The sequence below is a fragment of the Mytilus californianus genome, unplaced genomic scaffold (assembly GCF_021869535.1).
Source record: "Mytilus californianus isolate M0D057914Y unplaced genomic scaffold, xbMytCali1.0.p SCAF_4, whole genome shotgun sequence".
Lineage (NCBI taxonomy): Eukaryota > Metazoa > Mollusca > Bivalvia > Mytilida > Mytilidae > Mytilus > Mytilus californianus.
Window position 1 is genome coordinate 120,212,194 of NW_026262690.1, and position 21,878 is coordinate 120,234,071.

The window sequence follows — 21,878 nt, forward strand, 5'->3', positions numbered from 1 at the left end:
TTCTGATAAGTGGAAGAAGCTATTTATACATGCATATATTTCCAATTCAGTCCTATGCATAACTTCTTCACATAGAATGAAACATAATCATGACTCCACAACCATACAACTTTAATACACAGACACAAATGGAACGCACAATTAATTTATTCAAGTTGTGTTTATATTTCTGGAGTATTACAAATTCAAGGAGATCTTCACAAATGTGCATTCTTAGTGGCAATTTGTAAAAGCTTAAAGTCCAGGTTTGCTTACAAATGAATCTTATTTTGAGAAATTTTCATTTCAAGAAAATTATCATTTGATAAATGTCAAAAAATATATTTGATTTAGTTATAATTTCTTTTTCATCACTAAAATCTACCGGTACTCATTTTTTTTTCAAAACTTACAGAAAATACATAGATGGAAAATATGATAGTACTTATGAGGGGGAAGGGGAGGGGGGGGAGGGGGAGGGGTCGGACCTTAATCGTGACGCGGAGATCAGGTGTTTTTAAGCTTGGGATTTCGGGATAGATCCTTTCGGGATCCAGTACTTCTTTTTTCGAATTTCGGTATGTCGGGATTTAAATTTCTTTAAATTCGGGACCTTGGGATTTCATGTTTTTAAGCCCGGGATTTCGGGATCAGGACCCCTCCGTCCCCCCTCACTAATGTTAGCATTTTAATGATAAAATGTGACATCAAATAATGGATATTCTGATTGGTACAAATTGTTCTTTGCATAAGTCAGATTTATTTTTTATGTTAAAAATCAAAATATGTGGCATAAGAACCTTCAAGAGACATCACTTGACAGATACCTTGAGGTGGAAGACCTGGGGTAAGAGAAATAATTCGTACAAATCTTAGTGAAGTCATTGATGTGTTTAATTGAGGTACTCAATTTCAAGCATCTGTGTACACAGACCGTTTACCTTGAATACCGACAATGACAGACGATAACAATACCTATTTGCATCTAAAAAGAAAGTTTTACTTTTATGTAAATTGAAGGATATAGCAGGGTTCGACCAATTTAAAATAAAAATGGCATATCCACCTTTTCCTTTGTGAAGTTTTTCCTGATTTGAGTACACTAACTGTTTTACAAATAAAACAAACAATTAATCGAAAATGTAATTGTAAATAATATTTTAGATCTGATGACCATTATCATTTTAAAAATTGGACTTAATTGTGTGTAGAGTTACTTCCCCTGGTTTTTTATCCATTTAAAAATTATACTCCTATTTTTTTTTTTAACTTCAAAAAAGAAAATTAAAATTATATTATTGAAAAAAAGAGATATTTTCAAGTACTAAATTGATAACATTGATATTCAAAGCTTATTCAATAATCCTATCTTGCAAAAGATCTTAAATATCTACAACCTTCCAAAATGTTTTACAAACAAATTATATAATATGATATTTGCATCAGAATCAATTAGACGCAAAATATTAGGCCTGAATAAACTCGGTAAATTCCAAATAAACGTGACTAAATTTGATTCGGAACATAAAAAGAAAATAATTAGTCAGGCAGCAAATAAAAAAGAAAAAACTGAAAATAAGGCCAATAAGGTTAATAAAAGTAGAGTCTATAAAGTTATACCTAAACCTGTTGATACGGATATCATAAACATTAAAAAGCAGGAAAGTATGCTAAGACAAACAGGGATTGACACAAAAATAGTAAAACAATTGGGTAAAGCTGGATATCTTTTAGTTACCCTAGCTGATAAACACTCACAACTTAAGTCTATCCCTTTATACGATCAAGGTCAAGAATATGATTTATTGCCATATAAGCCTAACCCTAAATTTTGTACCAAATGCGCAAGTTTAGGTCATTATGCCAAACAATGCAAAAAATCAGCCAATACATGTATAGGATGTGCAGGTAAACATGCCACCAAAAACTGCAATAATAAAATAACAAAATGTAACAACTGTGGCGGTAACCACCAGGCAATAGATAAATCATGCCCTCAATACATATTTCAAAAACAAGTATTGGAAAATATGTACTGTAATAAAATGTCATTTGAACAAGCTAAACAAAAGGCACAACAAAAAGGTGAAACCATAACTAAATTAATTAGCTCTCCAGTGTCGAAAGGTGAAACCAGAACTAAATTAATTAGATCTCAAATTGTATCACCTGGTAAATCATACGCTGACAGTGTTAAATCAAAAGTAATTAATAATGACACCTTTATAATTAACGAAAATGAAGCCAATGTGTCACAGGTAGATAATCCAGAAATAAACATAGATGTAATTACTGACAATGAGACTGTGAACATACAAATAGAAGATCAAACACCCAGTATTCCTAATAAAGATAGAAAAAATATTTGAGATATACGCAAAAATATAATTAAACCACCAAGCAAAGACGTAAATGATCTAAAAAACTGGGAAACACTAATTACAGGAATACGGAATATTGCGACCCAACAAGGTGATGCCTCTGTTACCATCATGCAGCTATTTGTTACCTTTCTAAAAAATCAATTCAGTACGGACATACTGATCGACGTAAATAATTAAAGAAATAATAAACAATAAGTAATTAAAACAATTAATTAACTGTAATGGGGTTACACATTTTACAGTGGAATGCGCGCTCACTTTATGCGAACGCAAATTCCCTTAAACATTATTTAGACACACATAATAACCCAGATATTATTTGTGTACAAGAAACTCACTATAAAGACAATAGGTATGTAAAACTACAGGGCTACCATCCACCCATCATCCGAAATAGAAAAATACCGATTCAACCTAAAGGTAAAAATAAAAAGAGAACTCATATAGGAGGAGGAGTAGCCATTTATGTTTCGATTCAAGTTAATTTCTCACAACTAAATTTTGATACTGATAACATAGAGGTAGTAGGCGTATCTGTAAACTGTCAAAATAATAAGATCAATATAGTTAATGTGTATAGACCCCCAATCAAGATATTAAATTTAATGACTATCAACAAGTAATGCATAATCTAACAGATAATATAGTGCTACTTGGAGATTTTAATAGTAGATCCTCGTTGTGGGGGTCTAACACAACAGATAGCAATGGCAACATTATAGAAAAGGTCATAGACCAAAATAACATGATAATTTTAAACGACGGTACCGATACATTTCAAACCGTCGGAGGTGACCGAACACATATAGATCTAACGTTGGTCTCCGCCTCACTAGCCAATGACAGCCAATGGTCAGTTTTAGACGATAAACTAGGTTCAGATCACTTCCCAGTACTCACTGTTTTAAATGCAAAACCGGTTAAAAATAAAGTTTGCACTCCACAAAGATGGATTTACGATAAAGCCGATTGGCACAGGTTCACTACTCTTTGTAACGAAATAAATGTAGATAATATACACCATGACGATATTGAAATTTTCAACCAAAATCTATGCGAAGTTGTTACTAAAATCGCAGACGAAACAATCCCGAAAACTAGTGGTACAGTTCATGCAAGAAAAAACTGTCCCTGGTGGAACGATGATTGTACAAATGCAAAAAAAAATAAGCGTCATAAACACAGAGTGTATGATAAAACAAAATCAGAACAAAATCATGAACTATATAAAACAGCAGTTAAAGAGTTTAAACGTATCTCTGATAAAGCAAAAACCGAGTACTGGCAAAATTTCTGTGACAAACTTAATTATAAAACTAATGTAAAAACAGTCTGGAACACGGTTAAAGGTCTCAAGGGAGCAAAAACGTCCACCCTACCGACACTTATTTCTGACTCCAAGCAAGCGGTATCAAATGTAGATAAGGCTAACATGCTAGCCGGAACTTTTGCCGAAGCTTCCAGTGATAATAATTTAGACCCCACGTTCAGAACACATAAATTAAAAACTGAAATAGAAAATCCAATTAATAGGGATGACGACGAACAACACAACAGGTCAAAGTTTAATATACCATTCAACAAAAACGAGCTATATAAGGTGCTTAAGACCAAGAAGACAACAGCGCCCAGTGATGACCGTATAACATAGGAAATGTTCAAACATATGCCTGATAGTATGATCGATATTGTGTTGCAATTAATCAATAAAGTGTGGGTAACTGGTCAACTACCACAGCTGGAAACATGCAAATGTAATCCCTATACTAAAACCTATTAAGTTTGACCCTAAATCATACAGACCTATTTCTCTTACATCAAATTTTTGCAAACTAATGGAAAGCATGGTCAATGTTAGGCTTAAATATCTATTAACAGAAAAAAATATTATAAAAGAAACACAAAGTGGGTTTCGTGAAGGTCGCTCTACAATTGACCACTTATTGGGTCTCGACACCGACATTAAAAAAGCCAAAGTACGTAAACAATTCCTACTAGCCGTATTTCTCTATATTGAAAAAGCATTTGATCTAGTATGGCGTTATGGTTTATTAAAAAAGTGTAAAGATTATGGTATAAATGGTAGGTTATTTAACTTCATAAAAGACTTCTTGCAAGATAGAAAAATACAAGTAAAAGTAAATCAAGACGCCTCAGACGATTACGATCTCATCAATGGTATTCCGCAAGGTAGTGTCATCAGCCCCACATTATTTAATATCATGATAAATGATTTAGTAGGTCTGGCTAAAAAACCCGCAGTAATGTCACAATTTGCCGATGACAGTGCCATGTGGTATAGAGGTGGAAATATTAAATATCTTACTAATAAAATGCAAGAAACACTTAATAACATTAGTGCATGGTCTAAAAAGTGGGGTTTTAAAATCTCTATAACAAAAACAGTAGGAGTTATATTTGGGGATCGTAAAATTTATTCCGTTAACCTAATGCTAGATAACCAACCAATCAAATTTCAGAAACACGTCAAATTCCTTGGTCTCATATTTGATAGACAGTTAACTTGGAATAAACACGTAAACTATTTACAAGAAAGATCCAAAGCTATACTAAACTTACTCAGGTATGTTCAAGCAAACAATTTTGGCATGGGTACTGATTCACTACTTATGCTATATAAATAACTACTTAGATCGATACTGGACTATGGCTGCCAAGCATTTAATTCTGCCTCACTATCGGTAAAATCTAAATTAGATACAATACAAGCTAAAGGTCTTCGCATAGTACTAGGGGCTCATAAATCGACCCCGCTAGAAACAATACTAGCTGAGTCAGGCGAAATGCCATTACAATTAAGAAGAGACCACCTTTCGCTTAAATATTATGCTGGTACTAAACAAAATCCAACAAACCCAGCTAATCAATTAGTAGATGACTGTATTGAATATCAAACTTTTAATCATAAATGGAATGAACATAATATACCATACAGTTTTAGAGTTCAAAATCTAATTAAAGATAACGATTTAGACAAAATAAATTTGGTAACAAAAATATCTCAAGATCCTCCGCCATGGATTGTAGGTCAAGCAACAACATCCAGTAACATCAAAGACAACGTCAGTAAAAAAGAAAATCCTCATATTGTTAAGTCAAAAGCGTTAGAGTACATTGACAATGCTTATAAAAATCATTTAAAAATATACACCGATGGCTCAAAAGACCCAGCCTCGGGTAAAACTGGATACGCCTTTCTTATACCATCAAAGTTGATTGCAAGTTATAAACGCACGTCTGACAATCTTTCAGTGTACACTACAGAAATGACGGCTATCTACCAATCATTAAAGTGGTAATTTTCAATCAAAAATCAGGACAAAAAGTAGTTATATTCACTGACTCGTATAGCGCTATCCAATCTATTCAAAATGATACATCAAGTAGACCCGACATCTTAGAACCGATACAATTACTAGCTTGCCGACTCAAACAGAAAAATATTGAAGTCACCATAGAATGGATACCAGCGCATGTTGGTATTTTAGGTAATGAACAGGTTGACAAACTAGCAAAACTAGCACTATCTAAAGATAAAATCGATCTAAACATTAGCCTTAGTGCAAACGAATTCATAGCAATAACAACAGCATTATATAAGAACAAGAGTGCACACGCTGAAATGTCTCGCCTTCTTTACTAATCATTGATATTATGTTGATAGTCCTAAATATAAAGCTTTATTACAACTGTCACATAAACTTAACATTAACCAAGTAAACTAAACATTGACCAATGAACCATGAAAATGAGGTCAAGGTCAGATGAACCATGCTAGGCAGGCATGTACAGCTAACAATTCTTCCATACAACAAATATAGTTGACCTATTGCTTATAGTTTAAGAAAAACAGACGAAAACACAAAAACTTAACACTGAGCAATGAACCTTGAAAATGAGGTCAAGGTCAAATAAAACCTGCGTAACTGACATATAGATCATAAAATATTTCCATACACCAAATATAGTTGAACTATTGCATATAGTATTAGAAAAAAAGACCAAAACTCAAAAACTTAACTTTGACCACTGAACCATGAAAATGAGGTCAAGGTAAGATGACACCTGCCAGCTAGACATGTACACCTTACAATCATTCCATACACCAAATATAGCTGACCTATTGCATGCAGTATTAGAAAGAAAGACCAAAACTCAAAAACTTAACTTTGACCACTGAACCATGAAAATGAGGTCAAGGTCAGATGACACCTGCCAGTTGGACATGTACACCTTACAGTCCTTCCATACACCGAATATACTAGACCTATTGCTTATAGTATCTGAGATATGGACTTGACCACGAAAACTTAACCTTGTTCACTGATCCATGAAATGAGGTCGAGGTCAAGTGAAAACTGTCTGACGGGCATGAGGACCTTGCAAGGTACGCACATACCAAATATAGTTATCCTATTACTTATAATAAGAGAGAATTTAACATTACAAAAAATCTGAACTTTTTTTTCAAGTAGTCACTGAACCATGAAAATGAGGTCAAGGACATTGGACATGTGACTGACGGAAACTTCGTAACATGAGGCATCCATATACAAAGTATGAAGCATCCAGGTCTTCCATCTTCTAAAATATAAAGCTTTTAAGAAGTTAGCTACCGCCGCCGCCGTAGCCGCCGCCGGATCGCTATCCCTATGTCGAGCTTTCTGCGACAAAAGTCGCAGGCTCGACAAAAAATGGCAAGCTAGGTGGGACAACTCAGGATACCCATGGAGTCGTTCTGTAAATACTACAGTTAACAAAAAACCTATATTCTATAAAGGTAACCGTTACCACTCAAAAACAATAACTAGGCTTAGGCTGGGTACCACTTTATTACCAGGTCAACTAGGCCAATACATCCTAAATATATCACCTATGTGCAACACATGTGGCACCAAAGAGGATATACAACACGTACTAATTGACTGTAGTAAACACGCCAAAGCTAGACAAAAACTACAAATAAACTTAAATAAGGTCACCCCTCAAAACCTAAATGTAAAATTATTACTAGACCCTCCAAAGGAAAATCAACAATATATCTGGTCGTGTTTGATACAGTATATTACAGACATAGACTACCATAAGGTTATATAAACTAAATGCCGTTCCACTTAAGGGCAAATTCTTATAAGGGTTAAAATATCATTTCGGACTTTCTCTAAAACATACTTTAAATCAATTTGTAATAGGCGTGTTATATTGGTTCATCCGTAGCCCGAAGTGCTTGGTGTCAATATAGCATATAAAATGCGACGATACATATTTCATCGTAAGCCCCCGCGGTGAAGTGTGTATCGAATCGGTTTAAGGGCTAATTTCCGATAAGGGTTCAATAGGTACTTCTGTTTCGGCTACTGTCAAAATTGTTTATTAATTAAATTGTAGTAGGCGTGTTATATTGGTTAATCCTTAGCCCGAAGTGCTTGGTGTCAATATAGCATATAAAATGTGACGATACATATTTCATCATAAGCCCCTGCGGTGAAGGTGTATCGTATAGGAAAGTTTAAGGACATATGTTTCTTTATAGGTAGTAGTATGTCTTTTTCTCATATTATTAAAGTAATAAAAATCTAAAATGTTAGAATGTGCTAACTCAACAAAGAACTAAAAATCGCTCACATCATTGGCTTTTTCTTTTTCCAAATTAGCGGCTCCCAAAAATATTTATTTTTGTTATTTTTGTGTTTAACTTTTGGACTTTCTTTTTTTTATTTTTTTTTTTTTACCATTCATTTATTAAAGCCGCAAGTCAAATCAAAGACTTTAAAAAATGGTACTTCGAAAGATCTGGTTTGCGCTAACCCAGTTTTAATTAGCGTGGGGCGTTTGTCTTCCTGCGGACAGCGTTCCAGTGTACTAGCACTATAAAGTCCTCAATATAAGTAGGCTAGCAAAAAGCAGTCAAAATTATACATACATCCTTTGGTTTTTTATTTATTTTATTTTCTTTTATTTATTTATCTTTTTTTTTTGTACATACAAAACCTTTTACTAATTATTTTTTCAAAATTCACATACACATATTTAGGCCTATTTCGATTCATACAAAATATTTGGCAACTTAATTCACATACACAATTTGGCAAAAAAAAATTTATCTGCTGTTCACTTGGCTGCTGGTGTACCAGGACAACGTTGCTGCCGGTCACTGCCGTTTGCTTTGCCTAGCTTTCCTCCTATTCCTACTTTTGGTGGCTCCGTTTTTTGTTGTTTTTTTTTTTATTTTATTTAAGTTCAATTTCATTCATTTACTCATCAAATTATTTATTTTTTAATTATTCTAAACTTCAAATTTTTTCTATATTTATCACTCAAATTATTCAATTACCCTATGGTAAAAACAAATTATTTAAATGCCCAAAAAGGCGCAAGCCAGGGCCGACCGTGCGAGGGCTGTATAGCCAGTCAAGGTCGTTCAAAACTCCCATCATCATCAACTCATTGATTATCGAGTATTTTTTATTTATATAAAATTAGTCCATCACAACCTATTCAATGGTCAAAGATGGTATTTTAAATTAAAAAACCAAAAAATGAAAGCAGTCATTCAGTAGGCATTCCAATTAGTGAATGTGATTAATAGTAACTCTGCTTCAAAATCTGCTGTATTATAACAAGAGTGCACACGCTGAAATGTCTCGCCTACTTTACTGACCATTGATTTAATGTTGATAGTCCTACATATAAAGTTTTACTACAAGTATCACATTAACATTTATGATCCAAGAAAATGAGGTCAAGGTCAGATTAACAAAGCCAGAAATACATGTACACCTTTGATACAATCATTCCATACACAGAATATAGATGACCTATTGCTTATAGTATAAAAGAAACAGACCAAACCATGGAAATTCTATACTGACCAATGAACCATGAAAATAAAGTCAAGGTCAGATGAACCCTGCCAGACATACATGTACACCTTAAAGGGGCACTAGCTGTCAAATTCATGTTCACCGATTTGACCCAAATTCTCATATTTGATTTATAACAATGTAAAACATTTATCCAAACAATTAAAAGTCTAAAATAAACAGTTAACACGACATGGGCATGATAACATGTAGATTCGTTTCGTGTGTATTTTAGTCTAGACGCCATCTAATTAACTATCGAGTTGACCTCCAAAGTCATCCGATGACCATATAAGCGATGTAAACATAAATAAAGATATAAATAGATTAAGCGAACTCTTGCTATTGAATTCTTCTAGGTCTGTTTAATTCCATATTATAGATTAAAAATATATGTTTATCATCGTTTTTACCTGTATAAGAATGATTTTTTGTGGATTGGATAAGTCAATCAAATGATTTACCTTTGTTTCACTTTCAATGTTGACATTCTTTTCCTTTAAATAACTTTACACATACAATTCATGTGTTATCCATCTCTAGCTAAAGGGTTAAATTGAAGTTCACATGAATACGGATTCAATGAGGTTGAATTATTCACTTGCAAGTGAATAATTCATCATCAATGTTTCTTAGCTTATTTTGACAAAATTGAACCATACTGGCGGCTAAAAGGGAATAATTATTTCACTATTTCACTTTCATTAATGATTGAACAAAAAAAATCATATATTAGATTTTTTATATTTCTCATAGCTAGTGCCCCTTTAAAATCATTCCATGCATCAAATACAGTTGACCTATTGCTTAAAGTATCTAAGAAACAAAGTTAACCAGGAAAACTGAACATTGACCAATCAACCATGAAAATGAGGTCAAGGTCAGATGATACTTCCAGACAGACATATCCACCTTACAATCATTCCATACAACTATGGTTGACCTATTGCTTAAAGTTTATACAGACCAAATCACAAAAACTTAACACTAACCCTGAAAATGAGGTCAAGGTCAAATAAAACCTACAAGACTGACATGTACATCATAAAATATTTCCATACACCAAATATAGTTGACCTATTGCATATAGTATTAGAAAAAAAAAGACCAAAACTTAAAAACTTCAACTTTGACCACTGAACCATGAAAATGAGGTCAAGGTCAGTTGACACCTGCCATTTGGATATATACACCTTACAAGCCTTCCATAAACCAAGACCCATTGCTTATAGTATCTGATATATGGACTTGACCACCAAAACTTAACCTTGTTGACTGATCCATGAAATTAGGTCGAGGTCAAATGAAAACTGTCTGGTGGGCATGAGGACCTTGCAAGGTACACACATAAATATAGTTATCCTATTAATCATAAAAAGAAAGAAATTAACATTACAAAAAATCTTTTTTTTTCAAGTGGTCACTGAACCATGAAAATGAGGTCATGGACAATGGACATATGACAGACAGAAACTTCGTAACATAAGGCATCTATATATATATATACAAAGTATGAAGTATCCATTTCTTCCAACTTCTAAAATATAAAGCTTTTAAGAAGTGAACTAAAGCCGCCGCCAGATCACTATCCCTATGTCGAGCTTTCTGCAACAGAAGTCGCAGGCTCGACAAAAATATAGTATACATTTCTGGGTAAACGATAGAGAAAAAGAAACTTTTACAGATGGAACATTTAAATTTTGACAGAAACTTTTCAATTAGCTTTCTTATAAGTGGATTCAAATTTGTAACTTATTCCTCTTGTGGTAATTCTGTTGCATGAATAGTCCGAGGAACTGTATCATCATAATTAATCTAAGATTGTTTCAATTTGTGAAGCCTGAACTTTTATTTTTAAACACCGGTCGGTACCTGCTGTACCTGTGGACTTAAAGAAAGACTCATGGTTGTTACAAGGAATTTACTCCTATCCACCCTCTTTGATTGTTGTCGTTTTCATCTGACACAAGCATGATGGTGAAAAGTTTAGGCTTTTAGCTGTATATAAATGTATAAATATATGAATATTTTATGTTGTTGTTTGAATGATTTTTTTTTTTTATGTTGATAAAGCTCAAATGTCCTTTTGAAAACACTCAAATGTCCTATTTTAAAAGCACAAATGTTCAAAAAATTCAAGCACATTTAAAATGTTCTAAAAATTCAAACACAAATGTGTGATAAAAACAGGCACAAATTTCCTATCAAAAAGCGCCAATGTTCCGGATCAGACTTAATAATCAGAAAAACAATATTTCTTTTGTCAATTGATGATTTTGCAACTAGTTGAAGCGTGTAATTATTTTAATAGGAACAAAAAACATTAATGCTTCATCTTTTTTTCACTTTTTTTTTATTTCAACACTTTTCCTTAAAAGTTATTAAAATAACTAAAAACATGGCTAACAGGGTTGTCTTTAGGGCCCAGAGGCCGGTTATTTCCCCCGGCAACTTCTGCTTGTGGACCCAGCTACTCTAGTGGCATGTGTGACCTGACTTTTAAAAAAAAAAAACCCAACAGAGATCAATATTTCTCTGTTACTGAGTTTTTGTTCCGTGATTTTATTGTGAACAAGAGATACATCGAGTTATCAGAGTGTTTGGGTCATTTTTACAGGTTAAAGCTTTTCAACGACGCTTCGAGTTTTTAAAGCGCTCAGATGATTTTGTCACTTCCAAATTTGACCGATATTTTCCAATATGCAGCGACGGTTGGATTTCTTTGGATTTAATAAGTAACTTATTTGTTTATTGGGCGTTTTAAGCATTTTATTTCAGAAATGAGGATGGTCAACGATTATTTTAACATACATTGAACAGGCTGTAGAAGTTTTCAATCAAATGTATCACACATAGAAAATCTAAAATTCCAAAACCTAAACTTTTAAAAAAAAAAAAAAAATTTTTTTTCTTGTTTTGTATTTTTAAACTTGGAGAGTATCATGATTTGTCTAAAGGTTTCTGTTTTGTTTATTAACTTTTTTAACATTTTATCACTATGTCATTGCTATTCTCAAACATCTTCAAATATTAGCTGTAAGTTGAAAGTCTGGATATTTAAATAAATGTGATCAAATTTACAGAAAATTTGACCCATGCTACAAATTTTAATCAAAAATTTACATTATCTTCTTTAAAAAATGATGTTTTGACAAGATTAAATGATGGCAAAAATTGACAATATCCAATCAATTCTAAAGACAGATTGAAACGGTCAATTTTAATAAAACTTTGCCAGAACATATATTGGGCCATACCTATTCAATGGTGTAAATTTAAAAAAAAATGATGGGAAAGTTTTAGGGTTACAGATGCCTACCCCCTTAAGATAGTTAAATAAATGATTTCACTGACCCGTCACAAGCCTTTGTGATTTTCTCCAACACTTACTTTTGATTTGTAGCCTCATTCTTCTTTAGCTTGTTTTTTAATTCTTCAGAAATTTCCTTCATTTCCTAAAAAAAATGCAATATAATCCTAATAATGTGTGGTTCAGATTGGACATGCACATTTATATATTTCATTTGTTCCATTTTCATGCATAGAGTATTCAGGCTTGTAAAGTCAGCACTGAAACTTTGTCCCCACCCCCCTTTTTGCCACAAGAATTCAGGAAAAAACTTGTTGTATATGCTTGAAAACTCCAGTAATTTCAAATCATGTGTGATCGTTTGGGATATTTTCATGAAAAAACCTGTTTCAATCATACAGTAGAAGTTGAATATGCTTATAAATGATTCCAAAACACTCCACGAGTACATAAAATAAGTTTAAATCATGAATTAGGGATATTTGTTTTTCATAATAACTGGAAGTTCGTATAGAACGTGTAAATTGAAAATAATTACGGTGAGAGTGTGTGGAAATTTGTACTTCATAGTTATTACTAGAATACCACTTTGAAACTAAAACAGTTCTATTCTGTAATTAATTACTTTTAAATATATCCAATACATTAATGTTTGAATGATCTTCAGCTCAAACAAAATACAAGCCTCAGTATGAAACACCAACTTGGAATGAATAACCGAATACGTTTTGTAGTTTATACATTGTAAAGCATAAGCTGGTTCTTTGCTAATTTCTATATTTTTTATCATTCTGGTAAATACAAGGGGATTCCAGTTCATGTTATGTAATGCTATGGGAATAACAAGAGTGCACACGCTGAAATGTCTCGCCTACTAAACTGAGCATTGATTTTATGTTGATAGTCCTACATATAAAGTTTTATTGCAAGCATCACATTAACATTTATGATCCAAGAAAATGAGGTCAAGGTCAGATAAACCAAGCCGGAAATACATGTACACCTTTAATACAGTCATTCCATACACAGAATATAGATGACCTATTGCTTAGAGTATAAAAAAAACAGACCAAACCATGGAAATTCCATACTGACCAATGAACCATGAAAATGAAGTCAAGGTCAGATGAACCCTGCCAGACAAACATGTACACCTTAAAATCATTCCATGCATCAAATATAGTTGACCTATTGCTTCGGTATCTAAGAAAAAAGTTAACCAGAAAAACTGAACATTGACCAATCAACCATGAAAATGAGGTGAAGGTCAGATGATATCTACCAGACAGACATATACACCTTACAATCATTCCATACACCATATAGTTGACCTATTGCTTAAAGTTTAAGAAAAACAGACAAAAACACAAAAACTTAACATAAGCAATCAACCATGAAAATGAGGTCAAGGTCAAATAAAACCTGCCAGACTGACATGTACATCGTAAAATATTTCCGAACACCAAAAATAGTTGACTTTTTGCATACAGCATTAGAAAAACAGACCAAAACACAAAAACTTACCATTGAGCAATGAACCATGAAAATGAGGTCAAGGTCAAATAAAACCTGCAAGACTGACATGTACATCGTAAAATATTTCCATACACCAAATATAGTTGACCTATTGCATACAGTTTTAGAAAAACAGACCAAAACACAAAAACTAAACTATGACCACTGAACCATGAAAATGAAGTCAAGGTCAGATGACACCTGCCAGTTGGACATGTACACCTTACAATCATTCTACACACCAAATAAAGTAGACCTATTGCTTATAGTATCTGAGATATGGACTCGACCATAAAAACTTAACCTTGTTCACTGATCCATGAAATGAGGTCAAGGACCTTGCAAGGTACGCACATACCAAATATAGTTATCCTTTTATTCATAATAAGAGAGAAATTAACATTACAAAAAATCTTATCTTTTTTTTCAAGTAGTCACTGAACCATGAAAATGAGGTCAAGGACAATGGACATATGACAGACAGAAACTTCATATCATAAGGCATCTATATACAAAGTATGAAGCATCCAGGTCTTCTACCTTCTGAAATATTAAGCTTTTAAGAAGTTACTTAACGCCGCCGCTGCCAGATCACTATCCCTATGTCGAGCTTTCTGCGACAAAAGTCGCAGGCTCGACCAAAACCTTGGAAAATCAAGTTTTTCTCTTATTTCTTGCTTATATTATCGTACTATATAATCTGCACCCCTGCCTTGTAATATTAATTTTGAAGGAAAAAAAAAGCGGACTATACAAGCCTGAATACAGAAACTGCAACCTCATATAACAAGTTGATGAGAATTTTATAAACAGATTCAGTTTTAGTTACAATTGCCCATTTTTATGAAGAGTTTATCCCTCCCGAAAGGTTCACTTTGTTTTACATGACATATAAAAGAAACTTCTCATATATTTTAGAGGTCCCTGTACTTTTAAAGTTATGCTATGTTATGTTAGGTTTAGTTTACTTTAGCTCTATATGGGTTGGGGCATCTGAAGTAAAAGAAGGCCAAGATATACATCATCTGCTTCAAAACAGTAAAGTTACCCTGATGGACTGCATGATATATCAAGAAGAGAGTATGTGTATGTGGTTAAAAACACTTGTACTGCTAAAACTGGTCTAAAATCAAAGACTAAGTTCTTTTTCTATGAACTTACACACAAAATTCACAATATATTTATCTTGAAGTATTGTAAAGCAAAACAATTTGCATGGAAAGGTTCATGTACCAATATACAAAATATCACTGACTACTTGTACGGGTTTAATGAAATTTGACTTTCCCAGACACGTCACATGGTTTTCCTCAAAATAATAATAATAACAAAAATAATAAACATTTCAATATTTGCTGAAAGCTTAAAGCATCCAATGTGTGAATAAGTTGAACTTATTTTAACTTTTAAACTGGATCTGACAAAAATAAAGCAGATAACAAAACAACAATTAAGTGACAACAAACAGACTGACAGACCGATCAAAAACATTCTGGCTTCATTGATAGGGGTTACATACTGACTAATACAATACCTTTTCCCTCCTGTGCTGTTCTGCTAGTTGCTGTTTTTTACTGATCGTCTTTGGCTTTTCTGACTTGATTTTAAGCCTTTTCCTGGCTTTCTATAAAAGCAAAAATTAAAATTCAGTATGCAAAATTACATATATACTTTAAAAGGTGAAGTAATTTCTGTTTATATGTTTATAGAATCAAGATCCAATCAAATACCAGTAAAAGGAACCCCAGAACTTACTTCTCTATTTTCATAATAACAATTATTGCCTTAATCAAAAGTCTATAATCAAAGACAATTATAGTGAATATATTTATCAAACTAGGATCTTTTACTAAATTACTGCAAAGTCAGCTAGAGAGGGCTAAAGGCAAGAAAAGGTATCCCCAAAATTATAAATAAGGTGCTTTACACTCTTTCTTATAAATTGAAGTGATTCATTTTAATGTGTTGGAATCAAGATCCAATAAAATAAAGGAAATCGAACCTCTGGACATGTTTTGATTTTTTTAAGGTCCAAATTCTCTACATGCATAATTTTCCTACCGAGGTCGGTGGTTCTCTCTGGGCACTTCTGCTTCCTCAACCAATAAAAACTTACTACCATGAAATACAACAATAGTGCTGATAGTGTTGTTAAATATCAAGCAATCAATCTACAATCTCCAGTATGTTCTATTTTGACCAAGCCCGACATACATACCTGTCAACCTATGACAATGAAAATGCATGTGATGACCTGCATAGAAGAATGAAATCTCAGGTCATAATGCGTACGTACTTTTTCGAGCTGAATTTTAGTATTTAGGGGACGTTTTTCTTATAATTTATATCAAAGTTTCAAAAACATGTCCACATGGTTAAGAAATTTAAAATTGTACATTTTATTATTTCATTGCAATTGGAGGCCATTGATAGATTTGTGTAACATTGCCTTTATTCCTGTTCATAGTCAGTCCATGACATACAATGTGCCAATTTGTGTTTTCTTTGCATACATTTGTGCAACTTTTAAACAGTATAATATAAATGTGGTTGATATTACAGTATAATAAAATAAAGTTAAACAATTAAAGGAGGTATAGATGAAAAAAGTAATTTTTAAAATTTTTATTTTTTAATTGTTCTAAGGTAGAACAATAAGTAAAAGTATTATTCTGATATGTTTTTACATTCAATTCATTTTAGATTTAATCTTTTTACAAAAAAAACATAAGTTTAAGGACTATATTGTGAATTGACAAAAAAGGGGAAGTAACTCAAATTGTTTTTAAAACAACTTTGAAATACACAAATTATTTACGACCTAAAGCTAAGGTAATTGGTTTTCATTAACAGAGTGTTTGACACCAAAGCTGTCAAGTGAAGCCATGCACTGAAATGGGTCACTTGAGCTGAGTTTACACAGTTAGTTGAACTTCTTGTCCAGGGAGAATTACGAATTTGCCGGTATTTTAAAGAAATCAGTTTATATCTAATCAGTCTGAAGGCTTAGGAATCCGGGTAAAAACGGGTTATTTTCCGAATTCCCGGGTTATTTGGTCACCCTGCGGGTGTTCCGGGTGACCCCTCAGAATTGTGAAAATCTCGGGTCACACCCGCAGGATCCTGGTCAGTTGACAGGTATGGGGCCCGATTAGGTGGTGTTTCATCTTACAAGGTCTATCCAAATTATTTTAGGAAAGAATTCTGCTTAAGCCAGTGCTAGGGCGGTCTTAAACTTGCAGTGAGGTGAAAGTTTTTTTACTCCGTGTTGAAGGCCTCACTGTAACTTTGAGATGAAGAACAGCAATAAAAGCGCTGTTCCTTTGCTTTTTGTATGTTTTATTTGCTGTGCATGTACTGATTTTGTGTCATGGATGGATCCTTTGTTTTTCTATTACATGCATTATACTATTTACTTACCCTTGTTCTTTGATTTGGCTTTTTCTTTGGATCTCTGTCCTTTAACCACTCATCGTAGGAATGAAACTTTTTCAGCTGTTTAAAATACAAAGTGGATGACAAATTGACAACTGCACAATAATGAAAGGTATTACTGAGGATTTATTTCTTTCTTGCTGATACCAATTTGTCTGGATGTAGGAAAAATTGTATTTTCATGGATATTTGATTTCCTGGTTTTGCCAAAGTCTACAAATACGCATATAGAAAATTTGTACTTTGTTGAACCATTCATTGTTTACCTTTACCCATGGAATCTATGAAATTGGTATCCCTATAATAATAACGAATCCACAGTAATTAAAATCATCCTACTAAAATTTACACTGTCAAGATCTGTAATTTTTTCACTGAATTTGTAGACTATCAATGCTGTGACAATTTTCCAACATAATTTGCAAGTTTACAATTTGATTTACAAAATATACTTCAAGCTATATTCTCACAGTATTTAATTGTGTTTGACCGACAAAGTGGGTAACATTTTACATGAAAACATACCCTATGTATTATTTCATTCTATTAAACTGTAGCTCTTTTTCGATAATCATTTACAGATTCTAAAACTAAATATAAAATTATATTTTGAATGATTCAATGTAAATTCCTTTGTAAGGAGTAGCACTAAATTGGTGCAAAGTCAATAATAAGCACTTTTAGAAGAAGTGACTATGATAATATTTTCCTTATAATGTATGAAGTTGGTATAAAAATTACTAAAAAGTTTGGTGAGTAGTTAAATCTAGCTTGAGTCTGCACAACAAATGATATAATTCTGAATCAATATTTTTTCTTTTCAAATCGCCATATTTCTAAAATATATTACATGTAATATTGACAAAGAGGAACTTATTCTATTTATGAGATAACTATTTTTAAATTGCTCTTGCTTAAAAAAAACCAACATATTATAATGTCTATTTGACAATTAAGTTGCAAAAAACATTGAGCACAAAGTGCACATTACCCCCACCCCAATGAGAAAGAATCCTGGAAATGTTTTTTTCACAAATAATAAAATAATAAAAAAGTCTTTAAAAAATATTTCTGACCATTAAGTGGCTTAAATTGCTGAAAAATTAATGGATTATATGGCTAACTCTAAAACTGACCTTGTCCAGCTTAAACTTGATTTCATTTCAATATTTCTGAGATATTAGAATAACTTATATTCAAAATTATATTTCAACTTATCGTATCAGGAAATTTGTGTGGGTCAAATTTTTTGCAAAATATATATTTATATGCATTATATAAAGCTTTGAAATGAGAAAAATAAACACAGCAAAAAATTATCTGGCCCTTTTAAGTCCCAAACCACAAACCAAACCCTGACGAGAAAATAACCTGATATATCGTAATAAAATAAAAATATATATATGTTTTCAAATATTTGATTGAATGAGTTTAATTATAGTTCACATTCCATACAAGGTACATAGATAGAACAGGAATTTCCAGAAACTTTCACCAAGTGCTATATATGTATGAAATGATGAGGTGGTGTGAAACAAATGATATTTTTGTCAATGAAAGTTGAAGTATGCTATGAGGGATATTAAAGTACAACATAAATAGTCCACTCACGCAACAAATCTGTGGAACATGTAAGTTCACAAATTTAAAGATGAGAACTGCAAAGCATAAATAGCCAGGGGATGGGACTTCTTGCTTCTTACTGATCAATATTTAAATGTGTCACTCTATTATAAATTATAATAAGACAATATCTCTTAATCTTTTCCAGGACTGATGATTAAGAAACTTCCCTCAAAGAACTCTTCTTCCATGAAGATTAACACAGAAATGATCAAATATGTTTTCCCACAAACACTACAGGACATTATGTTAACCTCTGAAACAAAACTGCAAATTTTTACCAACCATGACAGTAATCATCTATTGAAACTCCTTCGAAAAATTCCCATTTTCAATCTGACCCAAAAAGAAAGAAAACTAAAGGCTCTAAAGAGCCTGTGTCGCTCACCTTGGTATATGTGCATATTAAACAAAGGACACAGATGGATTCATGACAAAATTGTGTTTTGGTGATGGTGATGTGTTTGTAGATCTTACTTTACTGAACATTCTTGCTGCTTACAATTATCTCTATCTATAATGAACTTGGCCCAGTAGTTACAGTGGAAAATATTTTGTAAAATTTACAAAATTTACAAAATTTATGAAAATTGTAAACAAGAGTGCACACGCTGAAATGTCTCCCCTTCTTTACTAACCATTGATATTATGCTGATAGTCCTAAATGAAAGCTTTACTACAACTATTACATAAACTTAACATGATCCAAGAAAATGAAGTCAAGGTCATATAAACCAAACGAGAAATACATGTACACCTTACAATCATTCAATACACTAAATATAGTTGACCTATTGCTTATAGTTTCTAAGAAACAGACTTAACCAAGAAAACTAAACATTGACCAATGAATCGTGAAAATGAGGTCAAGGTCAGATGAACCATGCCAGGCAGACATGAACAGCTTACAATCCTTCCATACAACAAATATAGCTGACCTATTGCTTATAGTTTAAGAAAAACAGACTGAAACACATAAACTTAACACTGAGCAATGAACCGTGAAAATGAGGTCAAGGTCAAATAAAACCTGCAAGACTGACATGTACATCATAGAATATTTCCATACACCAAATATAGTTGACTTATTGCATATAGTATAAGAAAAAAGACCAAAACTCAAAAACTTAACTATAACCACTGAACCATGAAAATGAGGTCAAGGTCAGATGACACCTGCTAGCTAGACATGTACACCTTACAATCATTCCATACACCAAATATAGTAGTCCTATTGCATAAAGTATAAGAAAAATGGACCAAAACACAAAAACTTAACTATAACCACTGAACCATGAAAATGAGGTCAAGGTCAGATGACACCTGCCAGCTAGACATGTACACCTTACAATCATTCCATACACCAAATATAGTAGACCTATTGCATACAGTATAAGAAAAACAGACCAAAACACAAAAACTTAACTATAACCACTGAACCATGAAAATGAGGTCAAGGTCAGATGACACCTGCCAGTTGGACATGTACACCTTACAGTCCTTCCATACACTGAATATACTAGACCTATTGCTTATAGTATCTGAGATATGGACTTGACCACCAAAACTTAACCTTGTTCACTGATCCATGAAATGAGGTCGAGGTCAAGTGAAAACTGTCTGACAGGCATGAGGACCATGCAAGGTACGCACATACCAAATATAGTTATCCTATTACTTATAATAAGAGAGAATTTAACATTACAAAAAATCTGAACTTTTTTTTCAAGTAGTCACTGAACCATGAAAATGAGGTCAAGGACATTGGACATGTGACTGAAGGAAACTTCGTAACATGAGGCATCCATATACAAAGTATGAATATAAAGCTTTTAAGAAGTTAGCTAACGCCGCCGCCGCCGGATCACTATCCCTATGTCGAGCTTTCTGCGACAAAAGTCGCAGGCTCGACAAAAATTGACTATAAAGGGCAATAACTCCTTCAGGGGTCAATTGACAACTTTGGTCATGTTGACTTATTTGTAGATCTTACTTTGCTGTACATTACTGCTGTTTACAGTTTATCTCTATCTATAATAATATTCAAGATAATAACCAAAAGCTGCAAAATTTTCTTAAAATTACCAATTCAGGGGCAGCAACCCAACAACGTGTTGCCTGATTGGTCTGAAAATTTCAGGGCAGATAGATCTTGACCTAATGAACAATTTTATCCTGTCAGATTTGCTGTAAATGCTTTGGTTCCAGAGATATGAGCCAATAACTGCATTTTACCCTATGTACTATTTTTTAGCCATGTCGGCCATATTGGTTCGCGGGCGGGGTCATCGGACACATTTTTTAAACTAGATACCCTAATGATGATTGTGGACAAATTTGGTTAAATTTGTCTTGGTAGTTTCAGAGGAAAAGATTTTTGTAAAAGATTACAAAAATTTATGAAAAATGGTTAAAAATTGACTATAAAGAGCAATAACTCCTTAAGGGGTCAACTGACCATTTTGGTCAAGTTGACTTAATTGTAGATTTAACTTTGCTGAACATTATTGCTGTTTACAGTTTATCTCTATCTATAACTAGAGGCTCTCAAGAGCCTGTGTCACTCACCTGTATTTACTCATGCTTTGGAAATCATGTAAAATAAGGTTAAAATCATAATTAATAGTATTAGATATTAGATATTATAATGATATCTAAGATAATAACAAAAAACTGCAAAATTTTTGTAAAATTACTAACTCAGGGGCAGCAACCCAACAACGGGTTGTCGGATTCGTCTGAAATCTT

General features: G+C 32.9%; 1 protein-coding gene across 1 annotated transcript in view; it reads right to left on the reverse strand.

Moving 5' to 3' along the window:
- The window catches only part of LOC127699184 (uncharacterized), a 53,302-nt gene that overhangs the window by 20,536 nt on the left and 10,888 nt on the right, over window positions 1–21,878 (reverse strand). The window contains exons 6-8 of the mRNA XM_052202937.1: window positions 17,493–17,567; window positions 15,607–15,696; window positions 12,638–12,702 (exon numbers count right to left, since the gene is read on the reverse strand). Of these exons, the coding sequence (XP_052058897.1) occupies window positions 12,638–12,699 (62 nt within the window). The 5' untranslated portion in view covers window positions 12,700–12,702; window positions 15,607–15,696; window positions 17,493–17,567. The remainder of the gene's footprint in view (window positions 1–12,637; window positions 12,703–15,606; window positions 15,697–17,492; window positions 17,568–21,878) is intronic.